Source organism: Rhipicephalus microplus, chromosome 2, assembly GCF_043290135.1.
Source record: "Rhipicephalus microplus isolate Deutch F79 chromosome 2, USDA_Rmic, whole genome shotgun sequence".
NCBI classification, from domain to species: domain Eukaryota; kingdom Metazoa; phylum Arthropoda; class Arachnida; order Ixodida; family Ixodidae; genus Rhipicephalus; species Rhipicephalus microplus.
This window is the reverse complement of record NC_134701.1, coordinates 142810024-142834580: the sequence shown is the minus strand read 5'-3', so window position 1 is coordinate 142834580 and position 24557 is coordinate 142810024. Positions and strand designations below refer to the sequence as shown.

The following is a 24557-nucleotide window of genomic DNA, read 5'->3' as shown; positions in this document are numbered from 1 at the left end:
GTGTTGTATGCGAAGGTCACATACGGAAGAATGGCGTCCCACGTCTTGTGTTCGACATCGACGTACATTGACAGCATGTCGGCGATCGTCTTGTTAAGCCGCTCGGTGAGGCCGTTGGTCTGTGGGTGGTACGCTGTCGTCCGGCGGTGGTTTGTTTGGCTGTATGCCAAGATCGCTTGAGTTAAGTCGGCAGTGAATGCCGTTCCTCTGTCGGTGATAAGGACCTCCGGGGCGCCGTGACGTAGGACGATATTTTCGACGAAGAACTTAGCTACCTCGGATGCACTGCCTTTTGGCAGGGCTTTTGTTTCGGCGTAGCGGGTGAGGTAGTCGGTAGCTACCACGATCCACTTGTTTCCGAAAGCCGACGTCGGGAACGGCCCCAGTAGGTCCATACCAATCTGCTGGAAAGGTCGGCAAGGTAGATCAATTGGCTGCAGAAGTCCCGCTGTTCTTGTCGGCGGTGTCTTGCGTCGCTGACAGTCCCGGCATGTTCTCACATAACGGGTGACGTCGGTGGTAAGACGTGGCCAGTAGTACCTTTCTTGTATCCTCGCGAGCGTGCGAGAAACACCGAGGTGCCCTGCCGTCGGATCGTCGTGCAGGGCCTGCAGGAGTTCTGGTCGCAGAGCTGAAGGCACCACAAGGAGGTACTTACCTCGAAGCGGTGAAAAGTTTTTCTTTTGTAGAAGACCGTTCCGTAGAAAGAACGACGCAAGTGCGCGCTTGAATACCTTCGGGACTTCGGCGGTCCTGCCTTCGAGGTATTCTATTAGGGCCTTAAGTTCCGGGTCAGCCCTCTGTCGTTCAGCGAAGTCGTCGGTAGTTATCGTTCCTAAGAAGTAGTCGTCATCCGGGTCGTCGGGTAGCGGTTGGTCGACAGGCGCACGAGAGAGACAGTCGGCGTCGGAGTGTTTTTTGCCAGACTTGTAAATGACAGTAATGTCATATTCTTGAAGTCTCAGGCTCCATCGTGCGAGGCGACCTGAAGGGTCCTTCAAGGTGGCTAGCCAACACAATGCGTGGTGGTCGCTCACAACTTTGAAGGGCCTGCCGTAGAGGTAGGGGCGAAATTTCGACGTAGCCCAGATGATGGCGAGGCACTCCTTTTCTGTTGTGGAATAATTTGCTTCTGCTTTGGATAGCGATCGGCTGGCGTAACTAATAACCCTTTCAAGTCCGTCAGCCCTCTGCACAAGAACGGCGCCAAGACCTACGCTGCTTGCGTCAGTATGTATTTCTGTCTCGGCGAATTCGTCGAAATGGGCAAGTAACGGAGGCGTCCGGAGGCGATGTTTTAGCTCCTGGAAAGCGTGTTCCTGCGGCGTTTCCCACTTAAACTCCACGTCGGCCTTGGTAAGGTTAGTGAGAGGATCGGCGATGCGGGCGAAGTTTTTCACGAACCGCCTATAATAGGCACACAGGCCCAGAAATCGGCGCACTGCTTTCTTGTCAGTGGGCGGCGGGAATTCGGCGATGGCGGCTGTTTTCCGTGGATCGGGACGAACTCCCGACTTGCTGATAACGTGCCCCAGGAACAAGAGCTCCTCATACGCAAATCTGCACTTTTCTGGCTTCAGTGTGAGTCCGGAAGTCTTGATCGCTTGAAGTACAGCTTCAAGGCGCCGAAGATGCTCGTCGAAACTCGAGGAAAACACGACGACGTCGTCCAAGTACACAAGGCAAGTCTGCCACTTCAATCCTGCCAGTACTGTATCCATAACGCGTTGAAAAGTTGCAGGCGCTGAGCAAAGGCCGAAGGGCATCACCTTAAACTCGAAGAGGCCGTCCGGTGTTATAAACGCCGTCTTCTCTCGGTCTCTTTCGTCGACTTCGATTTGCCAATAGCCAGTCTTGAGGTCCATTGACGAAAAGTACTTGGCGTTATGGAGCCGATCAAGTGCGTCGTCTATTCGTGGGAGAGGATACACGTCCTTTCTTGTGATTTTGTTCAGGCGGCGATAATCGACGCAGAAACATAGGGTCCCATCCTTTTTCTTCACTAACACCACGGGGGATGCCCATGGACTCTTGGACGGCTGGATAATGTCATCCCGCAGCATTTCATCAACTTGTCTCTTCATGGCCTCACGTTCTCGCGTCGAAACCCTGTACGGACTCTGACGGAGTGGTCTGGCATTTTCTTCGGTTATGATGCGATGTTTCGTGATTGGGGTCTGCCGAATTTTCGATGACGACGAAAAGCAATCTTCGTATTGCAGGAGCAGGGCCTTGAGCTGTTCTTGCTTATCGTTCGGAAGTCTGGGATTGACGTCGAAAGCTATAGGAGGGGCTTGGTTCCTCTGAGCAGGTTCCACAGAATCGGCGAGGGCGAAAGCACTGGTGGCTTCGCCCTCCACCAGCACCTCCACCAGATGTCACGGGGTCGTGACGTGGCCGAAGACAGGAGACTTCGTGTTGGGGTTTAACTGTTTATTTGGGCGAACCTGTGTCCGGTAAACGGAAAGTCCAATTACAGCAGCAGTCTTGCACAGATAGCAGTCTCGGACTGATAGCGGCGAACGGAGCGTCGGCCTTCGATCAACAACTGACAAGCGGCGAAGCGCGTCGGCATTTATACTCTTGCCGTCGAATGTTCTAGCGTTATCGCTGGCGGTGGCGTAGGTTCCAGAACAATCTGTACCGTTCGCACAGTGGGCGTGATCTTATCGAAATGATCTACTACAGTCCGGAACCTTCTAGAAAACTGCAGGTGCGGTTTGCGCTAAGAATCGTGTGGTGTTTTGGGACGATAACAAAAACTTGGGAAATGGAACGTGGCAATATCAACATTTCTCATTCGTGCTTCGCATATCGTCGATTCCCACTGTACGTGGGATCTGCCATTTTTTATGTTTTGAAGTGATGTAGCGTGTTTCCAGCCGAGAGGTATGGCTACTACGTCGCAACTACTCCGCATGGCCGCACAGTGTCAAACGACCATTTAATGCTGCTTGTTGGAGTCATAGGAGGCCTACTTCGTTAGGTTTCGTTTTTTTTTTTACTAGTCGCAATGTATTCATGGCAACGAGCATGGGCAGCAGCACTCCATGACACCTTGAAGTAGGGGTGCCTAAAAAACGTGTGAAGCCCTAAAGTGTCTAATATGAAAATGTGCAAACTGTCCGATCTTTTAGCACTATCAGTACATATTTCAATGTACGCAGATTACATCTGCCTGTGGTCGTCGGGGTAGGAACGCAGGAAAGTACAGTACCGTCTTTAGGAGAGCATGGACATAACTGTGCGTTTTCTAACAGTGCGGCCCGGACGCTTCAGCGGAGAAATCTTTGATGTTACATTTTACCAGTAGACGTCATAACCAGGGGCCGAATTCACAAAGCTTTCTCTTTGGCTGCGCATTTTCTTAGCCAAAAATTCTCTTATCTGGAGGGATTACTATAGCACGGGTATGAATTTAACTTATTCGGCACTTAAGAGGGCAAGGAGGACACACGATAGCCGATGAAACGACAAGGAAAGAAAGAAGTGTGTGCCGATAATATCAAGGTAGCACGCAAAGCGTCTAGCATCGAGAGTATACGATGATAGCCAATGATTTGCTGCATCTAAGTTTCAGTTCCGCGAGCGTCTGCTACAGCGCTTACGGGATGCCGAGTACGTTGTGATAGGCGTTTTGGCGGGCTGTGCAAAGCCAAGCACTCGCCTTTCATCAACGACTGTAGCTAAAAACGAAATTGCTCGATGGCCTTAAGGCATCGAGTAATCCATGCACTATCTCGCCAAGTACAAGTAAACAACACTCCAGGTGCACCACATAAATGAAACCACACATAAATCGATGCATGCAATGTTTGAAAATGTGCCTCGAATGTCTTCACCTATTTAACGCGACCAGTTACCTTATATTTCATTGAAGCTGCGCTGCTACTTAACTAATTCGGTGCAATCTAGCACGGTATAGTGGTGAACGTAAGGGTGTTTTGTACCTATAGTCAAAGGTAGCCTTTGTTACAATATTCTTATTACAAGACACATGAGCGACTTTGGTGCCTGCAGACGAATTGTGCGGAAATAGATAACAGCAGTAATCAAATGAAATTGTGAGCGCAATTTCGCTGGTTCCATGCACCGCACCATTTTTATAAAGCCGGAATGCGAGAACGTGCATACGTTTACGCTTAGGTATATGTCTACGTAAAATGAGGGAGACTCGTCGGGAGGTGTCTCAGTGCTACTGCTTTTCACAAAACACGGTGCAAATATTTCGTCCAGCGTTGTTTGAGTGCACAAACAAAGCAAGGGACGTGTATACGAGTCTTGAGGTCGAGAGACGTTATCACACGTGCGAAAAGGATGAAAAGAGAGAGAGACTCTCGTTTCGGCTTTGCGAAAGCTTGAAATTGATAGATAATAAAGACAATTTTCTGGTCCAGCAGACGTCAGGGAAAGTCTCCACAAAGCAGCGTCAGATGCTCGGAGAGCATAAAAAAGTGGAGTACGCGTTATATGGGAGTGACAGCCACTCCGAAAGCGAGATGAAGTGTGACTGTCCTTAGATGTGAGAATCAGTGCTAATTAGGAGAGTTGAGTTAATGAGCCAAAACTTTTCTAAATAACGATAATGGAAGCAAACTGAGCATTCATCTAGTGAAAGTGACACTAGTGACAGTGAACTCATAATAGTTGATTAGCGTTGTCACAGGCCGCTATATATTTTTATTTTCTTATTTATATTTGGCAAACTATGAGAAGGTAGCCTACGTTAGAGCCGGCTATCCCAACGTCATGACAGTAATGTACAAGAATAAATAGCGCACGGTTATACAGTCACACATGGCGGTTTCTATCTTCTAGTAACCTTGGGCAAACGCATTCTAACTATTTTTTCTATTTTTGACAAAGTTTCACCGGACGTTTTTGCATTTGGCTTCATTCGAAGGAATGACGATATATCAGCAATAGGGCGAATGCAAGCACTACTGCAGTGGACGAGCGGTTACAGCGCTCAACTACAATCTAGGAGGTACTTGGTTCGATTCGCAGAATCACTGAGCATTTTCTTTTTCAAGAGGTTGCCCGGCTTGACATTTTGCGTGGTGGCGGGTACTAATTTTTTGAGAAGTAGGCTTTCGCACTTGCTTCTTTCACTCCCCTTTTGACCCAAAAGCGCTGTACTGTGCTCCTTCAAAAATTAAACAATTCAGGGTTTATAATTTTCTCCTCCATTCTCTCTTATCGCAAAAGTGTCCAGTGCTGAAATACCAATATCATACCTGATATATTACTTTTCACGTGTTTGGATATTCGACCAGCAATCAGTCTTCACGGTGTTTTGAAGAAAATCTACACATGCAGTGAGCTAACTGCTTGCAGCCAAGTTGACTGTCTTTGTAGGGACACGCTTTCGTGCTAATTTGGTGGGCATCATCACATGCAGCAAGACCAAAGAGCACGGACAGTTAGAGCTGACGCAAACAGAGTGATTAGTTTGTGTCTTCTCTCCCGCTATTTGTCATACTGCATGCTTCAGTGTAATGTCGCTGTCAATGGTTAAAATGAACTATAGCAGTTAATCGAGTTCTGCTGAGAGGGTCCCCTATTGTCAAGAATGGAACAGAACAATGGCAATTTGATTTCTGTGATGAAGAGATACCCCGGTTTTGGTTACTAGAATAAATTTCTAAACTGAAGTTTATTTTTTATTAACAACAGTTCCAGTGCAGATGAAAGGTGCATGGACAAAATTCGTGTATTCAGCTTGACTAGGTTTGTGACCTTAATTGTAATTGCGAACCGGTATCACAGTGTGCATAAATATCACACACATATACAACCACGGGTGATAGCTTGCTTATTCTGATTAAAATTGAAATGTTGAAATCGACATATTCAACCAACGCAATGTGTTCGAGATATGCCATGTAGAGTAGCTATGCTCTAAACTAATCTTCGCAGGTTCGTTCCATTTTACCCAATTTCTTGCCCATGACTGTAGGTTGGTAAATGAAACAACTTCTTCGAACACACATATTCTGTGTAAGGTTACATTTATTTTTATGCACTACAAAACAGATTGAAATGTATAATGGCTCAAAAGAGAAATAACTAGAAACAAATTCAGCCAAATCATTGCCAAACTTACTCACCAATGATAAACGAATTCTCATTTAAAAGATACATACATACATACATACATACATACATACATACATACATACATACATACATACATACATACATACATACATACATACATACATACATACATACATACATACATACATACATACATACATACATACATACATACATACATACATACATACATACATACATACACACATACATACATACATACATACATACATACATACATATACGCACACACACATATACATATGTACACCCATACATACATACATACACTCAGGTGTAAATATTAAAATGAATGGCTATAAAACAACAATTCTAATACACTCATTTTGAATATACTACAGAAAGTAACTTACGAGAGAAATCCACCGGCACTGTTATGTCTGAACACGGTGTTTCTCGAACCATCTCGCAAAAGCTTGATGCATAGTTTTCCGCTGCTGCCCAGTGACAATCAGTTTTTATAAAAAAACACAAGAATAAAGCCCTTGACAATGTCATGCTAAAGAAAAGGGCTGTGCATCAATATTTTGTAATTTTGTACATGTCTGCAATATCACTCTGTTTATTTACATAGCTTGGCTCATTCACAACCCACTAACAAAGCATGTTAGGACACTTGGGCTGAAAGTTGGCACAGCGCGAGTAAATTCTAGACAATACATGAATAATACAATTATAAGCTACTAAGCTCCTTGGTGCAAACAGTGTTTATATTGACAGCTATAGGTGCCATTTCGTTTCCCCAAAACACTTCTCAAAAGTAGAATCAACTTTATTTAGCTAAAAGTTTCTATTCTGGCGCGTCGCGGTGGCTCAACGGTGGAAGTGACTCTTTCGGCCAAGAAAACAAAGACCAATTATTTTTCAAGTTCGTGAATTCACCCCATGCTAACATTGAGGCAGCTGGTAGGAGTGCTTTTGGAGAGGGGAAACCACCACATTCCCACCAGTTGTGGCCTTGGGTAGCTACTTCACTTGGACGAAAATGATGAAAAGCACTCCTCAAGAAGACTTCAAAGTTTGCACATAAACACAGTTCCCATACAGCTGTCTATTAGTCTGCTTGAAAAATATTGAGTTTACTGGTGGGCAAAGACTGTACACTATGTGAGGTGATGCTCCAGTGCACTGCATGTATGTCTTGCTGCTGGCCTCAACTGCGATGTTGCTCAGCACATATGTGTAAAATAACAACTAATACTATGCCACTGCAAAGTAATTATGTGTCATTTGCATGAAACAGGGACCACAATAAAAGAACATAACAACATTTGCCTTCACAAAGTTCAAAAAATGTAAATAAATTTCCAGAGAGTTTTCACAGTTAATCTGAGGATAGTAATATTGGTTGTAAACACATTCTTACTTCCACTAACAAACTATTTTAAGATGCCAGCTTCAATATTTGAGTATACCAGCACTTTTGTAGGGCTAAACAATTGTACAGGCACCTAGAAGAACACAAGTGAATGCATGCTATAGCTACATATAAAAATAAATACTTTTATTTCTAGTCTGAGTAGAGCTGCATAGATGATAAGTCACTTGCATTACATTATGAACAAACCTATCCAAGCAAAGTATACATTTAAAAAGTTACACATACACAGTAGATACGTAGACTGTTGAAGGACGGACAGATAATACTCAAGCACTAAAATCAACTGTTAAGATATACTAGGAGTAGTGATGATCCTCTTCCTTCCAAATAAAATAATCCACATAGATTCACTTCCCAGAGCTTATACACTCATGGCATCATTGGTGCTATACAAATGAGTGTACACTGAAGGATTACATCGACTAAGTACATGATTACTGCATCCATGGCTTTACTTCTTGTACTACAAAGAATGCAAACACAGTTACCATTGGCGACCATGAATGCTGTGATTTCTGGCATGTAAATGTAGAGGCACGCAGGCACTTAACACACATGTTAAAAACTTCAGCTCAAAAATATTTGCCCACTAACACTACAGCAGCCTTTAAATTAGTGTCATAGTTTGGTATCTTCCATGCAAAATTTAAATAATTTCGAATGCAAGCAAATGAACTGCTGAATAATGCACTGCTAAGAAGTTAAGCAGCAGCTGCTCCTGACATCACAGTGTGCTCTTTCTGCTGTTGTAAACTTTGAGCAGGAGAACAGTCACTGGCAGTCTCTTTATACTTGTTGGTCTTCTGTGCTCTGTTCTTGATACACTGTACATGACCGTGGAGCACCGAACCCCTTGTTACTGCTGGAACTTAGAAAAATACAGATCATTGTTACAACCATGCTACATGCAAGAGTGTAGAGTTGTCAATCATGTGCTCATATTTACAGATATTGTATTTTCAGAAGCCAATGACAAGCCTCAACACACACACACACAAACAGTGAAGACTGAAGATATATTTAATGTGATACAAGAGCAAAACTACAATGTTATAGATGAAGGCATGAAACTTCTGACAGGCATAAAAAGCCAATAGAGTTTCTTCTATTTCGACTTTACACTAGGTGCGAGAAGTAGACCACAAATAAGTTCACTAAGAAACACAAGTTAGACTGCATTACAACACAACAGCCAGTGTTCATAACTTTGAGGCTGTCTAACATAGCCAGCTCACCATACCGCACATAGGAGCAAATGGGCAGTCTAGAAGACACAAAGAACTTGTGGATTATGAGTGTGCTTGTTGCTGACATCTATTATTCTAAATGAAAAAAACCTTTCAAAAATGCACTTCATCAGGGGAAATAATCATACGCAACAAACACAACGGGCTCCTACAGGTGCCACCAACACTCACCATTATTGTTGATACCAGTGTCTTGCCGGATGGATATGCTGCGTCCTGCACAGAACACCAAAGGAGCGCTCCATGACTTGGATTGCATGTGTGCTAGCTGCATCGCTCTGCTGCTGAAATAGGCTAGCCACAGACAGAGAAATGAGAAGCCATGGCTTTGAAACACACTGAACGTCATCTTTAGAGATCAACAATGCATACTTAGGTCAGGTACAGTTTGTAGAAAAATATATATCACTATGCAATCGTGGTGAACATGTTCGGCTGAAACACAAGCAACAGCACTGAGAGAGAGAAAGCTACATTAGGTAAAAGATGCAGTTACTGGCCCTATGTCATCTGAGGCTTCTTCAATAGGTCTTTCTCCTTGCAAGTTGTGAACAGCCAGGCAATTTTCACCCACTTGCTGTTTCCTTCCAGAGCACTTGATCCACAGAGGGAGTCACAAGCTCGAGAGCTCAATAAGGAATCAAAGTATTTGTGCTCATTTCAAAGCACAAGCTTTTGAGTTTCAGATTATTGGAGTTTCATTCATAAGCTGCAGGCTTTCAACATTCTCAATTATCTTGCAATTTAGTTCTATAAATGTTGAATAAGAATTATGTGTAAGAATATTACAGGTATCCACTGAAAGCAACCATGCTTGGGTTTTCAATTTGTGCACAGTAAGTGGTATTCACGTAATCGTACGTATTAAAGAAAAACTAACCTTGCAGCCAGCCGTTAGGCAGTTTTGTGCCCTCGAAGCTCCCAAGCAGATCGCAGTCCTTCCAGATGAGGCTGCCATGCATGCTTCCACACCACATCCGCTGAATGATAACAGTCCCAGCAGTGACATAGGCTTGCACAGTTAGGGAGAACGTGTCCTTCCTATTTTTGTACAGGTGCTCCAAGTAATTATGAGGATTGATGTGCCAGAATGTGCAACCGATGCATCACAGGACCTTAACAAACCAATCTCTGCGATCTGTGAAGAGCCAAAAACGAGATATTTAAAAACAATCATTAAAAGCACTCACTTCTAATACTTATTTGAGGAAGCTATCACTTCGTTAAAGTGACCAAAATCTGCTATATTCACTTTGAAATAAACTGAAGCCTCATGTAAAATTTACGTACCGCAATATATATGTCCTACTGAAGTATAGTACTACAACAGTGGTAATCGTCTATAGAACTAATTTTCCAAAATAACATAAATTTTGTAAGTGCAACCTGGCTCCTGAAAAATTAATTCACATTAACTTTCCAACTATCAAACGTGGTCAATCGACAGGCCCAACCTCTTAATCAAACAAGAGCTCACTTGTATCAAATCACAAAAAACTTTTTTATGTATTTGCTCCATAATATATGTATGTATATAACCGTAGTAGTAAATTTTTCATGCTTCAACTTACCATAGAGAAACATTACATCTGATGGGCTTAAAAACTTGCACACGTTATAGAACTGCGTGAATTCAAGATTCCAGATTGTTTATTGTCTCTTTTTCATTTTCCCCAAATACATGCATGAATGTCTGGATCCTTAGCCTATTAGCTAGTAATGGATCCATTAAAAACATAATACAAATGAATCAGGGGCTATGTATGTACAACCATATGTTTGGGGGGAAATGTAGTATATACAGGTGTTCAAAAAATTGTCCATAAAAGCATGTGTATGAATAGGAAAGACATATTCAAGATAAATTACAGTGCTAAAAACAAACGCTCGGTTTATACATAAACTATGAATAAGACAGCTGTGTATAGTTCTCATTGCAATAACACACATACAGAAGACCACACGTCAGGACTGCAGTACACCGTCAGTGGTAGAGGCTGCAAATTTTATCGTCGTCCCCAAAACAGCAGCAGTAGGAAAAACATGTACATGAATTATAGTACCGGTGAAATTTAGTTCTGCAAGGTGAACTCACCGATGGCAGCATTTAGTAGCCGTCGGTGTCATGAGGAACCAAGTACGGCCAACAGGCAAAGGGCATCTGCAGACTGGAAGCTGCCAATGACAGCAATGAAGGGCTGGCCAGGCGTGCACATCTATTGATAAAGTGTAAGAACTGGCCATGACCGGCTGTTGTCAAGGCTCTAGTGCCGTGCAAAACGATGGCCAGACGAACTCGGCAACCTGTAGTTAGGCGATATTGGCCTACAACTTCATCCAAAGCAAGGCACCGGGGAAATCTTTGCTTTTTCTGGGGGCCGGAGGGAAGCATGACGTTCACGGGCTTTCGCTGCCACATAGAACTCTCAAGTTGTTACCGAAGAACAGTCTAGGCGCGTTTCCAAATTAACACGATCCACAACAGAATGTAGCATCTCGCAGCTTTGGTTGATCACATCACAGCGCTAGGTCTGGGGGCCGGAGGGAAGCTTGACGTTCACGGACTCTCGCTGCCACATAGAACTCTCAAATTGTTACCGAAGAACAGTCTAGGCGCGCTTCCAAAGTAACACGATCCACAACAGAATGTAGCATCTCGCAGTTTTGGTTGATCACATCACAGTGCTAGGACTATGGTTATCACAAAAAGGAGAAGTGACGACTTAATAAACAAAAGCGCCAAGCTGCCCCACCACAACTTCGCCGGGCAAAACAGTTATCAACGCTCTCTTTCAATTTGCGGTCACACGAGCACAGCTTGTTCACAAGTCTTGGAACGTCAACACAGCACCACTGTTCACAACGAACATCGTTTCACTCCCGAACAGTACATTGCTCTCAAGCAAATAGAAGCGTTCAGGCTAATTAGTGGCGAAGCAAGAACCGAGCGCGTAGTTCATACGTTTCCGTACGTACTTGGGGTCACTCAAGTAACGTGTCAAAACGCTGTCAATCCGAAATGTCGCACAGCACCTAACTGAGAGACTGGAAAGTCAAACGAACGAACTGTTACCGGCACACAAACACACATTGCAGGCTTCTCGAGTGCTAGTTGCCGTCGATACATCGACGCCGATCCCCGCTTGATAACCACACCGACGCACAGGCTTCGCTGCGCTTCACCGTACACCATTGCACTGCCACAGCTTTCCGCACTGCTTACACGCACCGAAAGAGCTGCTGTAATCACAACACATCCGGTCAAACGCTGAAGTAACTCGTGCGAGAAGCGTTTGCTGAAAGTCGCACCGACCGATATGCTGTTTACAACGCCATGTTGTTTTCGACAACTGCACCGCACATAAGAGAGCTCTTAGAAAGTACTTGAACTATTTTCACGGCGTGAAAAAAATTTCTCCTATGTGTGAGGGGGGTGATATGACGAACAGGACAGGCGTGCCAGATGAAAGAAGTGTTTTGGCAACGTCACGAAGTGAGCTGATGTAGAGGGTATTGCTTCACAACCAATCACAAGCTGTGCCTGTCGGCCAAGCCGTCGTCTTCTCGCGTTTGTCGTCTGCTTCGATCAGAGCATGCGACAGGAGATTCGCCTTCGCAACGCTATTATTCTCAGGTCAAGTGGTCGCTGCGTCGCACAAAATACATGTCAGTGGCTCGCTCTACCTTTGATTGATGTTCGTGCGCCAAGTTAAATGGCTGGTAATTGACGCAGGGATGAATTCAGCCAAGGTTTGCTCCAGAATCATGAGGGTTTGCATATTTTCGGTGTCATACAAAGTTACTAGGGCCATTTCATTCCGATTGCTTGCCATATTATCACGGTCCATATTGGTGTCTGAACAGTGAAGGTGAAGATGCATGATTTGTTTGTAGTTCCATGCGTAATCACGCGCACCCCTAATACGCTTTGGTTTACAAAGTACGCTTTGTTCCAGATCGTCCCAAAGTGTATCGACAGCTGTATTTCAGAGATCGCAACCATTGGACAGTTAGAGCCAATGTAAGTACACTAGAGCACAAACTTTATGAACCACTCACTGAAAACTTCCTCTCATTTTTATTTCCAATAGCGTGCAAAGAATGTGCTCCCATTAACCTCTTTGGTGGTAATTTCCACCAATGAGGCAAGGATCTCGAGTCACACTTTTAATTGGATGAAATGGGCGCAATACAACAACATAACAAATAAGGTTGATCCTATGCCATGCCGCGTTCGAATGCACCGACCATTCACGTATCACATTGGTTTTCATCCAACCACAAATCTTTACATGCGTAGTTTTATGTCATTGACGCCCAATAGAACTTTTCAATTACTGCGACTTCGAACTTATTGGACGATGGTGGTTGTCAACACCATCCACTGCGTACAAGAGAAACAACACGCGAAGCTCAAAGCGCCGAAAGAAATAAAAACGCACCAGCAGTCATCAGGCGGCCCTTAATGGGCGTGAATTAACTCAAAAACCAGCCAGGGCACCAAAATATACCGCCGTGGCAGCAGGTTCTAAGTAGCCACATTGTTCCTAAGAGTGGCCCGGACCACTCTTAGGATTTTCTCTCAGCCATGCTGTTTTTACGCACAATTTCGCTTCGTGAATCCACTTACGAGCACTTTTCGGTGACGTAAGCAAATATAGCAACTGCATCACCATCGCTGACATGTTCCCGGGCAGTCACAGCGCGCTTTATTTGCAGTGGCCGATGTGACAACGATGGCCTCTTACGACGTTTTTTCGTTTCGTGAATCGACTTGCGCAACGAAATTTCTCTTGCGCAAAAATGTTTTCGTAAGTGAGTTTTGTGAATCCGGCCCCAGCTCAGTCTGTCAGTCAACCATGCAGATTGCAGTGCCTTTTGTGCGGGAGAATCGTTTCCTTCGTGCAACACTGGATCACATGCTACAGCCTCTACACAGCTAATACCTCTTACAATGAAGAGCGTAATAATAGGACATTGAATGTTGTATTAGGCATTGCAATAACTAAATGGCGTGCCACAAGAGAATCACTTTTGAAGATTCATGGAGCTCTAGTTCGAAAAGCTATCGCACATGCATTATCACAATTGGCCACTTATGCAAAATGTATCTAAAACAGAGGAACGTAAGCTAAGCAACATCGCAGCCCACAGCCTTCGCATTGCTCTGAGTTTACCGTAATCAAATCACAGTGGTCTCGTAGTCACAAAAGCAAAATACTGCCCATTGCAAGTTCTTCGCATTCAAAACTTCCGCCATTGCTTCCTCCGCGTATCGCAAAAATATTATGCTCACCCCATTCAAGAAAAACATATTCAAGGCACGGACAAATGGTGACACCTTGCGAGCTTATCAAGTGACATTGGAACAAGGACACCCATTATTGCATGTAAATATCAACTTTTCCCCTTTGGCAGCTCCTATCACCTTCAGTAAAGACTCAGTGGAAAATAATGAAGAAGATTGCAAAAGCTTCAGCAAACGTGCCATTATCACGACCAATGCACTTTCATTTGCAAGGACGTGTCTACAAATAATGAAACCTTGAGTGCGTAATTTCTAATACCAGTATGTAATATAGAAAGAGTTTTTCATCTTCCTCGAAAGATTTTGTCTACAATATCGCAGCTTGTTGCACTGTTACAAGGTTTAAAATTTATTGCTGAAACAAGCAATGCTACAGTTGAGTAATACATGGGAACTCCAAAGGAGCGCAGCAGATCATTAAGGAATAAAACTTTCATATAGATGACAGCATCGTATATGAAATCCTGAAACAGTGACCACCCCTTGTATGGTGGGTCACGCGATCAATTTTCAATAGCTTCCGACTAACGTATGTATAGGACTGTTCAGAAATGAATCTGTAGGCAAATTGGTCTCTACAGCAAAAAAAATACACTCAAGACCAGAGCTCCCTTCTTTCTCGGAAAGCTAGAATCTTCTTCCTGAACAGCGCCAAAAAATGTGCAAAGACGCTCGTCCTAATGAACATAACGTCTTCAATCTCGTAACAAAAAACATACAAAAAACACCATCTTTCACTTAAGGAAACCATGACTACATGCAAAGTGGCCCATGGGTATACTTAACCTGCCGTTCATCATGGGCACCTTACCCGACGTTAAGGCGTACTTGAAAGTGGGGTGGTGGTGAAAACGTATTTATTTATTTGTTTACATGAAATTTTCTGCGGAGAAGCTCCGAGTAGTCGGAGATGCTTGGCTTGCGGTGGGGGGCCCTTAGTCCAGGGCTCCGCTTGCAGCAGCCGCTCTGCGGGCCCGGTTGATCAGACTCAACTGATCTTCCAGGTTCTCGCTGGCCAGCAGCTCCTCGCATCGCTCCGCTGTTGGATTTTGTACTGGTTGTAAGGCTGTAACGGCCTGACACTCCCACGTGACGTGGTACAGAGTGGCTTTAGCTGAACACCATGGGCAGAGAGGAGAGTATGCCGAGATGTGCATTCTACTCAGGATGTGCAAATTTGAAAACGTGCTGGTTTGAATTTGCCTCCAGCTGACCGATTTCTCTTTATTCAGTGTTCGGTGTGGTAGCGAATAAGCTTTCCTAAGTCCTCTGTAATGGTTTAGGATGGCCGAATAGTCGCAAGGGACCGCAACGAGTTCCTCAGGGGCGGAGTTGGAAGGTGCTCGGCTCGCATACCCTCGAGCTACCCTCTCCGCTGCCTGATTCCCCTCCAGTCCCATGTGGCCCGGAGTCCATATAATCCGATGCCAAATTCTGAGTGGATGTGTACTGGAATGCTCGCCAGTGTCTGTAACGCTCATGATGACGTTGAGAGCGGGTTGGCTGATGCGCCCCTGTAGGTAGTTGCGGCAAGCTGCTTGAGAGTCCGTGAGAACTGTCAGCGACCTTCGTTGTCTGTAGCCGAGCGCGAGAGCGAGCGCAATGGCAGTTTCTTCAGCATCGGTGATGTTGTGGCACCGCACGGAAGCGCTGGTACGTTCTGTGAGTGTGTGGTCCATGACTGTGGCTACAGCCTTATTATTTGCATGGTCGTAGTTGGCGGCGTCAACATAGTACGTAGTGTTCTTCTGTGCATAAGTTCGCTCGAGGACTTCCACTCTGGTTTCCCTCCGGCCCTGATGTAGTCGGGGATCCATATTGTGGGGGATGGGAGCGACCTTATAAGTGGCACGAAGTTGGTCCGGAATGAGCTTGCGACGAGCTGCGTCGTGAAACTGGCTGATGTAGCCAAGGCGTAGGAGCAGGTCACGGCCTGTAGGTGTTTGCGTGAGCCGTTGCAGCTGTGTGGCGAGTTGCCCTTCACAAAGTTCTTCAAAGGTGTTTTGTAGGCCCAATGCGAGGAGCTTGCTAGAAGGAGTACCCGGTGGTAGCTTGAGTGCCGCTTTGTAGGCCTTGCGGAGCATTGCGTCTACTTGGCCCTGTTCGCTCTTGGTGAGGCGTTGGTAGGGCAAACTGTATGTCACCCTACTGACCACGAAGCTACGTATGAGTTTCAGGGTGTCCTCCTCGCGCATGCCATGGTGACGAGTGGCTACCCGAAATATCATTCGGGCCACTTGCAGTGTAGTGGTGCGGAGAAGGGAAATTGTGTGATTCACATGGCGGTTCGACTGTACCCACATGCCAAATATTCGAATGGTGGATTTCTCTGGGATTTGTTTGCCATCAAGGACGACCTGGAGGCGGGAGCCTTAGTTGTTCTGCGTCGATGGTGGGAGCTTGCGTCGATAAATTCGTATAAGCTCAAATTTTTCTGTTGCACAGGCCAGGCCTCGTGCCTGCGCGTATTGTTCGACGCATGTGGCTGCCTGTTGCAGGTTATATTCTTTTTCTCCAAGGGACCCCCGCGTGGCCCAGACGGTGATATCGTCCGCATACATTGCGTGATGGATGCCATCGATGCGGTGGAGTTCATGTGCCAGGCCAACCATAGCTACATTAAAGAGTAACGGGGAAATCACTGAGCCCTGCGGGGTGCCCTTGTTCGGAACCCTGATAACATGTGATCGGATGGAGCCGAGACCGACTGTGGCAGTGCGGTCCGACAAGAAGGCGTGAACATAACTGTAGACGCGCTGCCCACAATGAAGGGCCTCGAGGCACTCAAGTATGGCCTGGTGGCTAACGTTATCAAACGCGCCCTTAATGTCTAAAGTCAAGATAATGTTTTCTCCTTGCTGGGGAGCGTTATCAATGAATTCTTTTAATTGTAGCAGTACATCCTGCGTTGAAAGATGTGCCCGGAACCCGTACATTGAGTGCGGGAAAAGGTCATTGTCCTCGAGGTAATCTTGCACGCGATTAGTGATCACGCGCTCGAAGAGTTTACCAAGGCAGGAAGTGAGGGATATTGGTCGGAGGTTTTCGATTCGAAGTTTTTTTGACCGGCTTCGGTATCATTATGACCTCCGCGTGCTTCCATTCAGGAGGAAGCGTGCCACGTTGCCAATGATCATTGAAAAACACCGTGATTTCTTGTACGGCGCTGTCGTTGAGGTTCCTGATAAGGGAGTACATGATTCCGTCTGCCCCAGCAGCTGTGTTGCGATTGCTGCTGCGAATGGCTGCGTAAACTTCGTCCACCGTTATTGGTCGGTCGAGAGTGTCATTGGCACGTCCACGATACGCAGCCTGAGATGCGGGTGGGTAGAAATCGCCAAAGCATTTTCGCCGGACTTGATCCAGCAGCTCATCGTCAGTACCTTCAAAGGCGTGTATGAGGCGCATGACTGACTTATTCGTCTCATTTTTTGTTCGAGTGGCGTCCATCAAAGCGCGCAAAATGTGCCACGTGCGGGCCGTGCCCAATGAGCCTCGAAGAGAGTCGCTAAACTGGGCCCAATTTAGTCGCGCCAGTTCTGTAGCGTACTGCTCTGCCTGAATGGTGAGTGTGGCGATCCTTAGCTTGAGGCGTCGGTTATGTTTTTGCGTCCTCCATCTGCGGATGAGGCTCCTTCGGGCTTCCCACAGACGTAGCAGATGGCCGTTCACTTCCGGCAGTGCAGGTGTTCTGTTAATGGTGGTGGTCCAACGCTCTCGAATTTCTTTAAGTTGGGTGCACCAATCGGTGAGGCTTGTGAGGCTGTCGAGTGAATATTCGCTCTCACGACGACAGGCGTCCCAGTTTGTAATGTGTGCTTCTCCAATAGAGAGACGCTGCTGGGATGCCGATGAGTGCAGACGCGTGCACATCGAGCTCCGTATGTTCTTGTCTTTTCTGTATGGTTCAACCCTTGAATCGTCCAGAAATTGCCACAGGCGTGTAGGGGAGATGCTCCGGTATCGGTGGACTCCAGTTTCACTGAAATCGGACCATTTTTCTTGTTTTTACGGCCACTTCTTCGTTCGCCCATGTGGAGCCTTCGCTACCTCTAGCGTCCAGTAGAGGAGCGGCGGCGCGACGCCGGGAGACGCTCGCCCGAAGACGACAACCACGGCGTTGCCGCGGTTGCTGACGGCTATGGACTCGACTGGGGAGTCGCAAACAGCGTCCGTACGACAATCCGAACCAGGTTTGGGTGAAGAAGTCATGGACTTTGCCGCGCAAAACCGGGATGAAGCAGCACTGCCTGGGAACTGCAACGCGGCGTCCACGCACGCCGCCGCAGATTTTTCCGCCCCAACGGAGACCGACCGCACAGAGGAGGGATGGCAAATATCCCAATCGCTCAGAGCGAAGAAGAAACAGGCGAAGGAGCGGAAATTTCAACAAGGAGGGGACTTCTCCGCAGGCAGCAGACCTACGACGGACAACCAGCCAAAGCGCCGGGGTCGACCTACAAGACGGAGGCCCCCAGCACTACCCAAGGACGATCTGAAAGTAGTCTTCCGACCTCACCAGGGACTGCCTTTGAAGAATGTGACCACCCAAGCGATCTCCGACGCTATAGTGGAGGCTTGCCAAGGAAAAGTCAGGTGGGATCAGTTTATTCTCCGCATCCGACCGGGGTCCAACATTGCGCTAGCGTCGACTCCAGACACGACCGTCGCGATGGCGATGAGAGGCGTCACGTCTTTGAATATCAACGGAAGACCACACCCGGTCAACGTCTACGTTACGGCAGGTGAAGGAACCAAAAAAGGTGTTATTCACGGTATAGAGCCGCACACCCCGTCTGAGACCATCAAAGCGAGCATCCGTTTTCGCACCCAGAGCGTGACGCTGGTCGACGCTCGGATGTTGGGAGACTCTCAGAGTGCCGTCTTGACTTTCTTCGGGGACATTCTACCAAGATATGTTTACTACAGAGGAGGTGAGAAGGAGTGTATTCCTTTTCGTAACACCGTCCAATTCTGCCGGGCGTGTGGGGCGGTTGGCCACCGCACCGACGTGTGTCCGCAGCCAGACTCACCCGTGTGCCATACCTGTGGAATGCGCAACCCCGAAGTAAACCATAATTGCACTCCGACATGCGCAATTTGCACGGGAAACCATATCACTGGAGACCGCAGTTGTCTGAAACGCCTCAAGCCTATTCGCAAGCAAGCAGCGAAACCACCCAAAAAACCACACAAGCCAGCCCCTCGCTGGTTTCAGTCGGAGGAAGAGGAATCAGAATGGGAGTACGGACGAGGCGGGACCCGAAAGAGCCGTTCCAGAACCCGCACGCCGTCGAAAAACCGTGCCGTGGAGACAGGACAACCAGGACAGCGGCATCCAAAGTCGACTTCGACGCCGAGAGCAATCTCCCAGGACAATCCGAACGCGCAAGCCCTTCCGAGAAGCAAGCCACCGGGGGCGTGTCCTGCACATAGCAAGCCATAAGCGGACGCGGTAAGCTATGCGCAAGCCGTATCTCCCACTACCAAACATAAACCCGTTACACCAACGATCACAGAACACCCAGAATACAAGTGGGTAGTAGCTGAAAACAGACAACTTAGAACAGAACTACAGGAGGTTAAGTCTCGAATGGCGCGCCTGGAGTCACTACTAAACCAGTCGAGCAACACACAAAGCCCGGCGAGCACACCTGTTGTCTCGCAGCCCGTTGCGCAGCCCGTGGCAACGCAACCACCACAAACACCGCCGATAGCGTTCCTAGTTCAACAAATTCAACTTGTTTTTGCCAAACTAGGCCAGATGGAACGCACCATAAGCGACTTGAGTCAGGCGCAGAATCCTCGCAAGAGATCTTGTCAGAGCCCGGGTGCCCCCACCAGACAACCTAAAGAAAGTGGAATAACAGATTCCGAGAATACCAATCATGGCTAGACACCGTAACAATAAAAAGACCGAGCAAACGGAAATATGGCAGTGGAACTGCTGCTCATTGAGAACAAAACTTGAAAATTTCAAACAATTTATTGGAGCATCTCCAATCCCTCCTGATATAATCTGCCTTCAGGAAGTAGGCAAATTTCAGATAAATCTGAGAGGATACATAAGACATGTTAACCCAAAGTACCCACAAGTGGCGACATTTACCAAAAAAGATATCGCATTGAGTGTCAGCTACGTGAGCAATGAGGCAGTGCAACACCAGATAATAACAGTGTGGCCCAAAAAACGTGGAGGACCAAAAACAGTGGGGGTCAATATATACAGCCCACCTAAGGAGAGACGAGCCGACTTTGAGAACATTATAGCACATGCGATGGGTTTATTGAAAGAGAAAGACAGGTTAGTTATCATGGGGGATTTTAATGCGCCACACAGAAATTGGGGATATAAGCAGGACAGCCCTAAGGGCAAACTCCTTGTAGACCTTGTTGAACGGTATGATCTCTGCCAACTTACACAACCAGACCTACCGACACGGGTCGGGAATAGCTTAACAAAAGACACGTCACCGGACTTAACGTTTACAAATTCTGAAGGAAACGTCTCATGGGCGCACCTCGGAGAAAACTTGGGAAGCGACCACTACATTCTCGGAATAACTATTAATGCCGCCACGACAAGAAGAATGGGGAAAGCGACAATATCTGATTGGAACAAATTTAGGGAGAACGTAGGAGACCAAGGGGAAATAATAGATCTAGGTAACTGGGTGACACAGATAAAGGAGGCACACAGGAAAGTGACAAAGGAAATAGAAACAAGCGTGGAAATCCCAGCAGTCGACAAGCACCTGCTACATTTGTGGGACGCGCGGAGAAGCCTCACAAAGCGATGGCGGAAGCAAAAGCTTAATCGCAAATTGAAAATAAGGATAGCTCAGTTGTCACAGGAAGCCAATGACTACGCACGTCAACTAAATAACAGTAACTGGAGGCAATTTAGTAACTCACTTAGAGGGACGTTAGGAACCAAAAAGACCTGGCACATCCTGAGGAGTATGATCGATCCAGGGGCAACAAAAACAATGACGAACAGGGCTTTAAGAATTCTGGAGAATGAATTTAAAGGTAACGATGACGCACTTATCTACGAAGTCAAGAAATTATATGTCGGACAAGACGCATGTGAAGTGGTACATGGCAAATATGCAGGAAAAGAACAACCAGAGTTAGACGCTCCCATAACATTTGAAGAGGTTTATGCGGCGGCCCAGTCTTTCAAAAAGAATACCGCCCCAGGACGAGACAAAATAACAAACTCTATGCTTAGAAATTTGAGTGAAGCGGCCCTTCGACGAATCACGGATTTCTTTAATGAAAAGGTATGGGTAGATGGAGGAAACCTTCCAGTAGAATGGAAGGACTCAAACATCATGTTAATACCAAAACCAGGGAAACCAAGAGATATTAAGAACCTCCGACCAATCTCCCTTACCTCATGCTTGGGTAAGCTTTTTGAAAAAACAATATTGACTAGATTGACAGACTATGTAGAGAGAGAGGGTCTGCTACCGGTGAATATGTTCGGTTTCCGACCACATGTATCGGCCCAGGATGTTTTCCTGCTGTTGCGAAATGACGTCATGAACCCAAACAGAGGTTCAAGCGACGAATTCGTACTAGCACTAGATATCAAGAAAGCATTCGATACAATATCACACAAGGTGATAATGGAAGGCCTCGAATCGATTAACTGCGGCCAACGAATATATGAGTATGTCCGGTCATTTCTGACAAGCAGGAAAGCTACCATTTCTTTAGGCTCGGTTACATCTGTAACCTTCGACTACCCAAATAGAGGCACCCCCCAGGGAGCCATGCTATCCCCGATACTATTTAATATCGGCCTGAGAAAGCTCGCATGTGAGCTGGAAAATATAAAAGGTCTAGGAGCAGCTCTTTACGCAGACGATGTCACCTTATGGACAAAGGGTGGCTCTTATGCGGACAAAGAAAACGCCCTCCAGGAGGCAGTAGATAAAATACAAGCTTTCGTGACAGCTGCAGGAATGCAATGCTCGCCGGAAAAAACTGAAATGGTTAGAATTAGGGCAAGATACGCAAAGAAAAAGGACTTAATACCGGTAACAGTACTGCTGGATGGGAGACAAATCAGGGAGGCAGATGTAATACGCGTGCTTGGCATGTGGATACAAGGAAATTCGGGAACGTCACACACACTACAAAGGCTACGGGGAACCACGGCGAATGTGGCCCGGATGATCAGGCGGATAGCAAATAGCGAAATGGGACTAGAGGAGAAAGAAACCATTGCACTCGTTCATGCATTTGTGATCAGCCGAGTTACGTACGCGCTACCGTACCAGACAATGACAAACCAGGAGACAAAGCAAATAAACACAATAATAAGGAAAGCATTCAAAGCAGCATTGGGGATTCCGGAAAATGCCAAAACCGAGAGGGTAGAGAAATTGGGCATATACAATACCTTTGAGGAGTATGCGAATGCGGTGCTTTTATCTCAAAAGGAAAGGCTCAATTCAAGCTATCATGGGAGAAGAATTCTGGAAAAGATGGGATATACATTGCGACCGTTATATTGTGACGAGGAAACGGTGCTAATAGATGCGGAAAAACGCACACATTTAACTGTAGCGCCTATTCCCAGAAATATGCATCCGACGTATCACGCAGGAAGGAGGAAAGCGAGAGCAGACTCCTTACGCAAAGCATTTCAGAATAGCTCAGAAGCCGTCTTTACAGACGTAAGTAAAGCGAGCAAAGGGTCACATGTAGTGGCAATTGTAGCACAAAATCACACCACAATGGCGTCGGTTAAAACTTGTTTCACACGAGTGGCAGAGGCGGCAGCAATAGCCATAGCCATATCCAACGCAGAAATCAGGGGAGAATCAGTGGTTGTGCTCTCCGATTCACAGGCGGCATGCCGAATGTTTCTCCGAGGAACGCTACCTAAAATAGCGTATAAATTTTTGAATAAACCCATAACAGGAGACCATCACGTTGTATGGTGTCCTGCTCACGAAGGTTTGGAGGGGAACGTCGTGGCAGACCGTATAGCTCGAGGCATCACCAACCGAGCGACGGCAGGCCACGACGTTGAACCTCTTTCCAATTCGCGTGACATCCTCCTCCAACAAAGGAAACAACGAAAGGAATATGGGCTTCCACATAAGGACTTGGATAGCCAGCAAAGCAGGGATTGGAGACGAATACAAACCAATAGCTTTCCCAATTTGTACCATCTAAGTAGAATATATCCCGCAAGATATAAAGACACCTGTCCGTGGTGTTCACAAGTACCAACACTCAGCCACATAACATGGGAGTGCACCCAGAGGCCCACACACATCGACAGCCCACACATCACGAAGCAACCACACATGCTTCACAGGCAGTGGGAGGCATGGCTTGCGGACGAGGACAAGCAGAGCCAAATAGCTTTGCTTGACCAGGTCCAGCGAGCCGCTCGTGCCAGCGGAGCCCTGGACTGAGGGCCCGACCAAACTGCCTGCATTTCAAATTTTTTTTTTCTGAATAAAGTTTCTTCCTCCTCTCCAATAGACCGACGCGCTGCGCTCTCTGTAACTTTTGTGCGGAGAATGAAGTGGTCGCTGCCCAAGGATTCCTGCAGGTTGTCCCAGTTATAGTTTGCCCGGCCACGGGCGAAGGTGAGATCGGGGCAAGTGTCCCTGCACACACTGTTGCCGATCCGGGTAGGGAACGCGGAATCCGTAAGCAGTTCAAGCTGAAATTTTTCAGTGGCAGCCGCAAGCTGTTTGCCTTTGACATCCGAACGGTTGTAACCCCAGCGTTCGTCGAGAGCGTTGAAATCGCCGAGCAGTAAGAGTTCTTTTCCCTGGGCCAATCGGCAGGCACCTTGGACGAGGGCATGGAAATCAGTGGTTTTTTGCTTTGGGGCGCTATATACGTTGACAATGATGATACTTCGCTTTTCTCCTTTCTTTTTTTGCCTTGGAACTAGCTCCACAATCACATGTTCTATGTTGTTGTCTGGGATATTGTCTAAGCCAACTGCGGTTAGCGCTTTGTCAATCAGGATGGCCGCTTTGCCCTTTGTTTGGCTATTATAGGACTCATAACCTGAAAATATGGGTGGCGTTCCGGGCTCCTGAAGCGCTATGACATCTGGCCGAGCAAGGTGTGTGTTAATGTACTGTTGGAGGAGGCTCCGCTTTCTGCGGAATCCGCGGCAGTTCCATTGCCAGACTTCTAAATGTCCGCCAATGAGTGGGGCTGTGCTGCCCATGGTTAATTCGTTGAGTGAAAAGGCGTGGGTATCAGAATCTCGGCTTGCGACGCCGATGTAGAAGTGAGGGTGAGGGCACTGGGTGTCAATGCGGGGGTAGCGAGGATTTCGGATGCATGTGATTCCAATCCTAGTCTATGGTAACCTTGATCTGTCGTGGCGTGCGAGCTACGAGTGGCCCTCTTCCTGCGTATGTTTTCGCCTGTTTCAGCAATTTGCGCCTCGAAGCGTGTCTCGAGAGAGTCGAGGCATTCTCCGAACTGCGTGAATACGGCACTGAATTGT

The 24557-nt window shown here is 46.6% G+C and overlaps 2 protein-coding genes across 4 annotated transcripts in view; both read right to left on the bottom strand.

The window, feature by feature from the left end:
• Positions 1 to 24557, bottom strand: part of LOC119170684 (soluble guanylate cyclase 88E) — a 433074-nt gene that overhangs the window by 326990 nt on the left and 81527 nt on the right. The gene's annotated exons all lie outside the window — the stretch shown is intronic.
• LOC142796389 (uncharacterized) lies at positions 7791 to 11042 on the bottom strand. 3 transcript variants are annotated; one of them, XM_075886883.1, is made up of 4 exons: positions 10844 to 11042; positions 9629 to 9886; positions 8920 to 9042; positions 7791 to 8369 (listed from the first exon to the last, which is right to left on the bottom strand). In XM_075886883.1, the coding sequence occupies exons 2-4, from the start codon at positions 9723 to 9725 to the stop codon at positions 8203 to 8205; spliced, it is 387 nt and encodes a 128-aa protein (XP_075742998.1). In that variant the 5' UTR covers positions 9726 to 9886; positions 10844 to 11042; the 3' UTR covers positions 7791 to 8202. The 3 variants fall into 3 exon arrangements, with proteins under 3 accessions (XP_075742998.1, XP_075742997.1, XP_075742999.1); XM_075886882.1 differs by lacking the exon at positions 10844 to 11042 and having other exon boundaries at positions 9629 to 10348; XM_075886884.1 differs by lacking the exon at positions 10844 to 11042 and having other exon boundaries at positions 8920 to 8964; positions 9629 to 10348.